We start from the raw sequence: 9,414 nt of genomic DNA, 5'->3' as shown, positions 1-9,414 counted from the left end.
TGGGAGCGGCGCTCGCGCGGAGCCTCTGTCGCCGGCTGGTCCCCAGAGACTGGAAGGAGCAGGGCCTGCGCTGGGTCTGCTCTGCACTTGGAATCCGTGATTTCCTGGCTTCATCCGCGTTCTGCAGCTGGGGAAACTGAGCCTCCGAGAATGGCAGGGACTTCATCATTCGTTCCCGAGCTCCCATTCTGAGGAGGGAGTGAGGCGGTGACCATCCGGGCAGGAAGGGGGGCAGGAAGGGCAGTGGCAGAGGAGACCAGGGATCGTGGGAGCCAGGAGCAGCGGCCCTGGCCATCCTGAGTCACTTGAGGAAGCCATCCACCAGGTGGTGGAGGAGGAGCGGGAGGAGGAGGAGGGAAGGGAGGAGGAACCAAATTCTGCTTGCTGCCAGCAGTCAGAGAAGCAGGCAGGGGAGGGGACAGAGCAGGCCTGGAAGAAGGTGGGGAATGGTGTCCCCACAAACTGAGTCATCTTCCACTGTCAAGGCCGAGCCCTGAGACTTTCTGGCAGTTGTGCAGAACTTGCCAGTGTCTGGGTTTACCCGGCAGGCTATGGGGCACTCCCAGGGGTGCAGTCGGGCCGTGTGGCCATCGAGCTGGGTCACCCAGTGAGCCCACCGCACAGCTGGACTCTGGCCACCGAGGCCCAGAGCTCCTTGGGTGGGAGGCGGCTCTGCTGAGAGAGTGCCTCGGGGTGCCTCAGCTCTCCTGCTTTACCCAGACTCCACGGGGCCCTGAGCACATCTGTCATTTGTATACACTGGGTCAGGAGAGACTGGGCGTGCTGTGTGGAAAGGCCCAGGCCACGGAACGCCAGGGGTTCCTATGGGGGCTGCCCCTGGCCCCCAGTGTGGAGCCCACAGGAAGGCTGGAGGCATAGACAGTGTGAGCAGTGTCTGAGGATCTTGGAGATAAATCTGGGTGGCCTAGGGGTCTCAGCTGGTGCTGGTGGGTCAGCCTCCAGCGGGGGGCCAGAGGTAGGGCCCTGCAGGGCGAGGCAGCAGGGAACAAGGAGGTTGGCATAGGGCAGGGGCTGTGGGAGAGACAGGCCGGCCGTGAGCCACTTTCTTCTTGCTTATCCTGACTCACCAGGAAATGCTGGGCACTTGCACCTCAGCCTTCCTGTCCCATTGACCACAGGCCTTTTGGCCTGGGGCCCACTGGGGTCAGCACAGCAGGAAAGTGAGGCCAGCCGAGCAGAGCCGTGGGGAGAGGGGGTCCCAGGAGGTGCTGAGCAGGCCTGTGTGGCCAGTGGCCAGAATGCAGGGAGCAGAGGGACACAGCCACATCCAGACGGGGAGAGGGGCGAGTGTCGGGGCACACAAAGGCCCCTGAGGAAGTGCTGGGGTTGGGCCATCCCTGGGGACCCAGGGTCCCACACAGGCGCCACCAAGTGGAGCAGCTGGGGTGGGGCAGCCCTTCCGGCCTGGACTGACCCACCCTCCCGGGGCAGCAGGGCCAGCCTAGGGGCGGTGGAGTAGGCCAGCTGGCCCAGAGTGCAGTGAGGGCAGGCGGTGGGGAGGAGGCGGAGAGCCATGGCTGGTCTCACGGCTGCTGCCAAAGGAGCCGGGTTGTATCTGCATGAGATGGAGGCCTTGTGGCAGGTTGGAGGCTGGAGCTGGATTCAAATGCGGTTGGCAGAGGGATTGCTGGGGACGAGGGTAGAGGCAGGGGCTTGGAGAGGAGGCTGGGGAGACGGTGGTGGCCGGGCATCGGGCTTGGTGGCTTGAGTCTGGTCTACCCAAGTATTTTGGAGAAGGAGTTGCCAGGGAATGAGAGAGCCCAAGCAGACACGAGGATCCCGGGGCTTCTGACCCGAACCACACACTGGGAAGATAGGGGACCCGTGGTCTGAGACTGAGAAGCAGGGATGGGCAGGGCGATCGAGTTCTGGGCCTGCCAGAGACTGAGGCTGCGAAGGTGGGCTCCTGTGCGGGTGGTGCTGCCGAAGGGGTGCGGGCTTCCTCACGCCAGCCCCCCTGTGCCTGCAGTGACATCATCAACAGCCCCAAGCTGGCTGGGGAGCTACAGAGACTGAGGCTGGGGAGCCTCCTGCCCCCCCGGCAGATCCGGCTGCTGGAGGCCACGTTCCTGTCCAATGAGATGGTGAGTCCAGTGCCGCGCCGGGGCAGGGGAGGGGCAGGAAGGAAGCAAGGGGAGGCTCGGAGACAGGACACGGGCAAGGAGCTTGACAGGGACTTCCACGTGGAAGGGTGATGGGATCTGTGCTACCCTAACCTGCCTCTCGCCCCTCCCCCCCAGGCCAGTGTGAAGGAGCTGACGGCCCGTGCCCTGGATCTAGAGTGTCAGCGCTGGACCCGGGATGTGGCTCCCCAGAGGCTGGACAGCCACTGTCACAGCGAGCTGGCCATCGACATCATCCAGGTAGCACAGCCAGCCCCTGGTACTCCCATCCAGCCTGCATGCACTTGGCGCATCGTGCAGGGCCCATGCCCCTGGGATCCCCGTGCACGCACGCCAACGTGTCCATTCTGAGCACTGCCCGCCCCCTGTTCCAGCATGTTCCCCAGTTTTGGGCCAGGTGAGTTCTTGCTCAGTGCCCCCCTTCCCCCTTGCAGATCCTCTCCCAGAGCCAGGCCAAGGCTGAGAGCATCACCCTTGACCTGGGCACGCAGATAAAGCAGGTGCTGCTGGCGGAGCTGGCCACGTTCCTGAGGAGGTGGGTGTGCACCTGCCTGTGCACGGGGGGTCCGCGTGGCCACTCCTCTCAGAGCCAGCTCCCCTCCCTTGTGTCCGGGGTGGGTGTCCCTTTCCTGCCTCTGGGCCATCTGTCATTATGAGCAGGAGTCCTTTCTCCCTGCATGCTTCCTCTGGGACCCCTGAGAGCCTCAGGTGCTCTGACCGCCCACCCCGCCCAACACCACAGCCCAGCCCAGGCCACCCCCCATGAGGAACTAAGGCCCTGGCCTCCCTTCTGGCGGGGCCCCAGGGCTCCAGCCCTGCATTTCTCTTGGTGGCCTCTCTGCCGGGGACACCTCTGTCCCCACCCCTCACCCCCTCTCCAGTATTCCAGCTGTAGAGAGATCTGGGGGAAGGAGAGGGGGCAGCAGGAGCCTTGGCCCCACTGGCCTTTGCGTGTGAAGCCTGTTCCGTGATGCTCGGGGGCCCGCAGCCCCTCCCGGTGCTGCAGGGAGCCGGCCAACCGGAAAAGCACTCTGTAGACGGGGAGGTGGGTGGGCAGGCCGGAGGCTGCTATTGTCCCGGTGTTGGTGCGGGTGCAGCATGTGCCCCTTCCGGTTTCAACAGCTACCAGCGAACCTTTGATGAATTTCTGGAGAGAGGCAAACAGCTGAGAAATTACAGGGCCAATGTCATTGCCAATATCAACAACTGCCTGTCCTTCCGGTAAGGGCTCTAGGAGGGGTTTGTGGGGACGGGAATCACTGGGCCTGTCGGCCTCTTGGAGGGAAAGACCGCTGGGAGGGGGAGGAGGTACAGAGTTCGAGGGGGGGGTGCAGCATAAGCGAAGATGTGGAATTAAAACGGGCGTGGCCCATGAGGAGATGACCGGGGGCTGTAGGGGCAGCGGCAGCAGACGGTTATCAAGTGCTGGTTGGTCAAGCTCCCTGGCAGAGGATTTGTTCCTTATTTTATTCTAATGACACCCCTAGGACGTAGGCGCAGTGGTTACGTCTGGTGAAGCAGATGTGGATCAAGTGCAAATGTTCCCAGGGGCTGAGAAGGCTGGGTGCTGCCTGGGGCGCAGAGATGGGATGACCTGGACTGGCTTCCACAGGGAATGGGGAGTCACGGAAGGTTCTAGAGTGAAAAGACAGTTTAGGAAGAATTGCCTAGGGCATTGGGCTCTCGGCATGGGGCTGTAGGTTGACCGCCCTGCCTCCATCCATGCCCTTCCAGGACAGCCATGCAGCAGAGGTGGCAGACACAAGACCTCCCGGGCCACCTGCTGGCCCCCTTGAGTGAGCTCAAGAGTCACGGCTTTGACACCCTGCTCCAGAGCCTGTTTGGGGGCCTGAAGGTAGCGGGAGCCCCCTCCCTAGGGCGCACGCTGACCTTAGCGTCTAGGGGGGACACAGAGGGGGCCCGGGAAGGGGGGAAGGGCAGAAGCAAGGACCTGACACTTGGTTGACCAGCTGTTGAGGCCCGTGCTGTCCAGGCGATGGGGGCCATCGAGAGCTTTTGACCCCATCCCCGGCACTTCAGCCTGGGCTTGGCCTCAGAGGGGCTGCCCAGGGCTGGGAGCACGCAGAGAAGCGTTAAGAGCCCCCCATTAAGAGCCGGTCCTGAGCCTACACACCACCTCTCCAGCTCCCCCAGAGCCGTCTGCCCGTGCCACGTCCCCGTGCCCGACTCACAGCTGTGATGCCCAGAGCCTTCGGTGCCCGCTGCCACATCTGCTGTGGGCCAAGAAATCCACAGAAACCCCTTGGCTCCTTTAGCAGGGGTGAGGCAGGGGTCCCCGGAAAGGAAGAGTAGGGAATCCCTGCCTGCCTTCCGTGAGAGCCCACCTCGTCCCTGCTGCCCAGGGCAGGCGGCCGTGAGTGGCCGGCCGGCGGTGAAGGCCAGGCAGTGACCCTGCATGACTTGGCAAAGGTTCTCAGAGGCCCAGCCAAGCACAAGCTTTTGTTTATGCAGGAATTTATTTAATTCAGCGGGGGTGGAGGAAAGGCCCCCAGGCAGGCAGATGGCTGTCCTAGCTCCTGAGCTGCAGCTGGCTGACCTTGGAGAAGGGACCCTGGACCCTGTCTCCACTTCCCATCTGTAAACGGGGACTTGAGTTCCCTGGGGAGTCCTCGAGACCCCCTTGGCCCTGCGCTGGGTCCTGTGGGTCAGCCCGAGTGTCTGCGGCTGGTGGCCCCTCCTCTGTAGGGCGCGACCAGACATCCTGCCTCTCCTGTCACAGCCGCTGTTTAAGAGGTTTACGCAGACCCGCTGGGCCGCCCCCGCACAGACCCTGGAGGAAATCATCGCCGCCGTGGGTGAGCGGCTGCCTGAGTTTTCGGCACTGCAAGACTGTTTCCGGGAGGTGAGGAGGTGCTGGGCTGGGGGTGGGGCGGGGGGCCAGTCTGGACACACTCGTTAACGTGCACAGATCCTCGGAAAACACATGCATGCACACGTATCGCGCTCTTGCTTAGCACCGGCCCCTCGGACTCCTGGCTTCAAGGCTTCGAGGGCAGGACGTGAGCTCCCTCCCCCGCCCACCGTGAGGGCTCACTCTGCCTCGCCTCCGCCCCCGCAGGAGCTCATGGAGGCTGTGCACCTGCACCTGGTGAAGGAGTACATCGTCCGCCTCAGCAAGCGGAGCCTGGTCCTCAAGACCTCGGAGCAGCAGCAGCAGCTGGCGGGTCACATCCAGGCCAGTGCCGACCTCATCCAGCGCTTCTGCACTCAGAACGTAAGCTCCTGCCTACCGCTCCCATCCACTCGTCCACTTACCCATCCAGCCACCCACTCCTACCAAAACCACCACGGGGATGGCTGGCCCCTCCCCCAAGTCCCTTCGAGGCCAGGCATGTCCCCGGGCCTCTCCAAACGCCATAAGTTCTGACCTGAACTTCCCTGAGCCCTTGGGTGCCTTTTGGGGAAGGGGCAGCCTACCTCCAACCAGACATGTGCCTGCAGGGCTCCCCAGCGGCCTGGCTGCATCACGCCCTCCCCAAGCTTGCCGAGATCATTCGCCTGCAAGACCCCAGTGCCATCAAGATTGAGGTGGCCACTTATGCCACCTGGTACCCTGACTTCAGGTGAGAAACAAGGGCACCACAGGACCTGGGCAGTCAGCATGGCCCTGCTGGACCTGGGCAGAGCCTGGAACCGCCAGAGATGGCCCCTTCAGGGCCGGGAGAGCTCAGACACTGGCCAGGAGGATGCAGTCCCAGCAGTCAGCCTGTGCTGAGGGCTGATTGTGTGCCAGACATGGCCAAGATCTTTATAGCAGCTCACGCATCTGAACCTCACTGACAGCCTTGAGAAGCTGATGAGGCCTGGGGAGCTTAAGGACCCTGTGGGAGGGGCCACAGCCGAGAGGGCATAGCCGGGTGGTCGGGCTCCACGGCCCGTGGCTCTGGCCTAATGTGATGTGCCCTCAGAGGGGAAACTAGGACCAGAGAGCTTAGGGACCTGCTAGAGGCCATGGCAAGTCAGGAGTGAAGCTGGGGTCCACCACAGAGGTCAGCCTAGGGGTCCTCAGGGTGGAGGTGTGGCCCCCAGCTGCCTGAAGGTCTGGTGAACTAGGACAGTTTTTGCTTTTGACTGGGTCTTCTGTCATGGTAGGGAAAGTTTGCCTAGTCTCGAGTTGGATTGCTTAGCCTAGTCCAGCCTACTATAGCCGCTGGCTGATCCACTCCATCCATCAATCCATCTACCCATCTACTTATCTACACACTCATCCATCCATCCATCCATCCTCCCATACAAACACCCTTCTACGCATCTACTCATTTACCCATCTGTGTAGCGATCCAGGCATCTGCTCATCCACCCCCTACCTGTCTCCAGCCATCTACCCATCCACCTACTCATTCATTCATCCATCCATCTACCTACGTATTCATCCACCCTTCTACCCATCCATCCACTCATCCCATCCATCTACCCCCCTTACCTACCTATCCAGCCACCCACCCACTTACCCATCCATCCACCCACCCATATCAAAACCAATCTACTCATCTACTCATCCATCTAGCTATCCATCCATCCACTCACCCATCTGTCTACCTATCCAACAATCCATCTACCCACCCACCCACTCATTCATCCATCCATCCATTCACCCACCTATTCATCCATCCATCTACCCATCCATCCATTCATTCATCTACTCACCAGCCCACTTATCCATCCACTCATCCATCCACTCACCCATCTGTCTACCTATCCAACAATCCATCTACCCACCCACCCACTCATTCATCCATCCATCCATTCACCCACCTATTCATCCATCCATCTACCCATCCATCCATTCATTCATCTACTCACCAGCCCACTTATCCATCCACTCATCCATCCATCCATGCATCCATCCACCCATCTGTCCCCCATCCATCCATCTACCCACCCACCCACCCATCCATCCTCCCTCCCTCCCCCCACCCTCCCACTACTGAGTGGTCACCTGTTCAGTACCAAGCTGTCCTAGGTTATGTGCATTTACTTACGCAAAGAAGCATAAGGCGGACCAGGTCTCAGTCCTCCCTCACGTAGGTTACAGCCTAATGAGGGTTAGCAATAAGGAAGTGATCAGGCAAAGGAATAAACTTACTAGCTGCAAAATAGTTTAACCAAGGTCATGAATGACAGGGGGTGCTCACTTTAGAGATGGGAAACGTTGGGGGAGGGTGACATTTTAGCTGAGACCCGCAGTGTGAGAAAGAGCTGTTCATCTCCAGAGTGTGGGGAAGAACGTTTAAGGGGGAACAGCTAGGGCAGAGGTCTGCAGCGGGCAGGAGTTTGGTGCACTCCAGGGAAGGATTGGTGTCCAGGGCTGCGGGAGCCCAGTGGGCAAAGGAGAGTGAGGCCCCTCGGGGTAGGGGCTTGGCTGCAGGGCCCTGTGGCTTGGGCCAGGTGTCTGGGGAGCTGGGAAGAGCTGTGAGCAGGGCTTTTGGTGCCGGGCTGGACTGACGGGACACTTTCCTTACCAGCAAGGGCCACTTGAGTGCCATCTTGGCCATCAAGGGAAACCTGTCGAGCAGTGAGGTCAAGAGCATCCGAAGCATCCTGGATGTCAGCACAGGAACACATGAGCCCTTCAAGTCCCTATTTTCACTTATAAAAGTTGGTTAGCTTTTCCTGCCACCTGATCTGCTTTGAGCACCCAGGAAGCATCGGACAGCACCCCCCTTGGTGGGCAACCACCCCACTTGGGGTCAGTTTAGACCAGTGCCCCGCTTCTTGGCCCCTCAGGAGGCTTCCTGCCTGTTGCTGCTGCTTCTGCCCAGCATGGCTAAGGCATGAGCCCCTGGGGAGCTCGGATTGGAGGGGCCCCCGTTTGTTTACCTGCCTGGCTTGGGGCGGGACACCCAGCTGGGTTCAGCACGTCTATGGAATTGAAGGCAGAATTGGAAAGGAAAGAAGGAGAGATGAATTTTCATCTAGGGCCTGGGCCTCCTGGGTCCTCCACACTTGGACAGGGGCACCTCCACGGGTCCTCTGCGAAGTCAGCCTGAGGTCTGGATAGGGCACACTTGACCTCTGACCCCTTGGCCTCTGTATCAGTGTCCTATTGCTGCTGTAATCCATTTCCACACACGTGATAGTTTCAACCAGAACTTATCTTTCAGTTCTGGAGGCCAGAAGTCTGACTTCTGTCTCATGGGCTAAAACCAAGGTCTCAGCAGGGCTGGTTCCTTCTGGAGGCTCCAGAGGGACTCTCCTTGCTTTTCCCAGTTTTTAGTGGCCGCCTGAGTATCTTGGCCCCTGGCTGCCTTCCATCTTCAAAGCCAGCAGCGGCCCGTCAGGTTCTTTTCACATCACAGACCTCCTCTCTTGGCCCCCGTTTTCCACTTTTAAGGATGCTTTTGATGACCTTTGGCCCACCTAGATAATCTGGGATCACCCCTTATTTTAAGGTTAGCTGGTCAGCAGCCTTAATTCCCCCTGCGACCTCAGCCCCTTGGCCTCGGACCCTGACATCATCACAGCTCCAGGTGTCAGGATGTGGGCATCTGGGGGGGAGGCATTATTTTGCCCCCTGCAGCCTTCCTGCATCCCTGCCCTGCAGGGCACCTATCCGACCCCGGGAACGTATGGCCTCCGTTGCGCTCTCAGGCCTCTGCCCACCCACAGGCCCCTCCAGCTCTGGCAGGTGCAGTTTGGACTTGGGCGTGCCTCAGCCATGGGCCTCTGAGCACTGCGCCGGGCGTGTCCCCTCTTTCCAGGTACTGTGGCCAGGAGCCGCCCTTGTAAATGGGCACAAAGGCCTCTGTACATCAATAGGAGTTAGTGTGTTTGATGTTGTTAATATTATTTTTGATAGTATTGCTTTTGTATGTATGTACCCAGGACACGGTCCAGATTTTTACAGCTTAATATAAAAAACTAATTTCAAAAGCGGCTTGGAGTGATGTATTTGGGGAGCAGGGATGGGGGGCAGCAGCAGCTTTCTTAGCCTCCAGGGGCCTGGACGAACCCCGTCTCCCGAGGCCGTCCTGCAGCACCCCTCCCCATCCTCACCGGGATCATGAGCTTCGGGAGGGTCTGGGTGGGGTGTGCCCACACTTGACTCTCTCGTGTCTGTCTCCTTACCTATAAATCGAGGGCCGTAAGCCGGTTTGGCCTCGCCCACAGTCCTCCTGAGGACGCAGGGGGAGGCAGTGGACCCCAGACAATTCTCTTAGCTCCCCGACAGGCCCCTGGGGGAACTTACCCTTACATTTCTGGAACTGATCGCACAAAGCTGTGGCAGTGATCAGGGGAGCCCCACAAT

General features: G+C 60.1%; 1 protein-coding gene across 1 annotated transcript in view; it reads left to right on the top strand.

Moving 5' to 3' along the window:
• The window catches only part of TNFAIP2 (TNF alpha induced protein 2), a 13,029-nt gene extending 3,988 nt beyond the window's left edge, over positions 1 to 9,041 (top strand). The window contains exons 4-12 of the mRNA XM_029950796.1: positions 1,839 to 2,105; positions 2,262 to 2,384; positions 2,579 to 2,679; positions 3,267 to 3,365; positions 3,879 to 3,999; positions 4,885 to 5,007; positions 5,224 to 5,379; positions 5,607 to 5,728; positions 7,631 to 9,041. Coding sequence (XP_029806656.1) covers positions 1,839 to 2,105; positions 2,262 to 2,384; positions 2,579 to 2,679; positions 3,267 to 3,365; positions 3,879 to 3,999; positions 4,885 to 5,007; positions 5,224 to 5,379; positions 5,607 to 5,728; positions 7,631 to 7,772 — 1,254 coding nt within the window. The 3' untranslated portion in view covers positions 7,773 to 9,041. The remainder of the gene's footprint in view (positions 1 to 1,838; positions 2,106 to 2,261; positions 2,385 to 2,578; positions 2,680 to 3,266; positions 3,366 to 3,878; positions 4,000 to 4,884; positions 5,008 to 5,223; positions 5,380 to 5,606; positions 5,729 to 7,630) is intronic.
• Positions 9,042 to 9,414: the final 373 nt, after the last annotated feature.

This window comes from Suricata suricatta, chromosome 9 (genome assembly GCF_006229205.1).
Source record: "Suricata suricatta isolate VVHF042 chromosome 9, meerkat_22Aug2017_6uvM2_HiC, whole genome shotgun sequence".
Taxonomy (NCBI): Eukaryota; Metazoa; Chordata; class Mammalia; order Carnivora; family Herpestidae; genus Suricata; species Suricata suricatta.
Note: the sequence above shows the minus strand (reverse complement) of the source record. Positions and strands in the feature narration are given on the sequence as shown.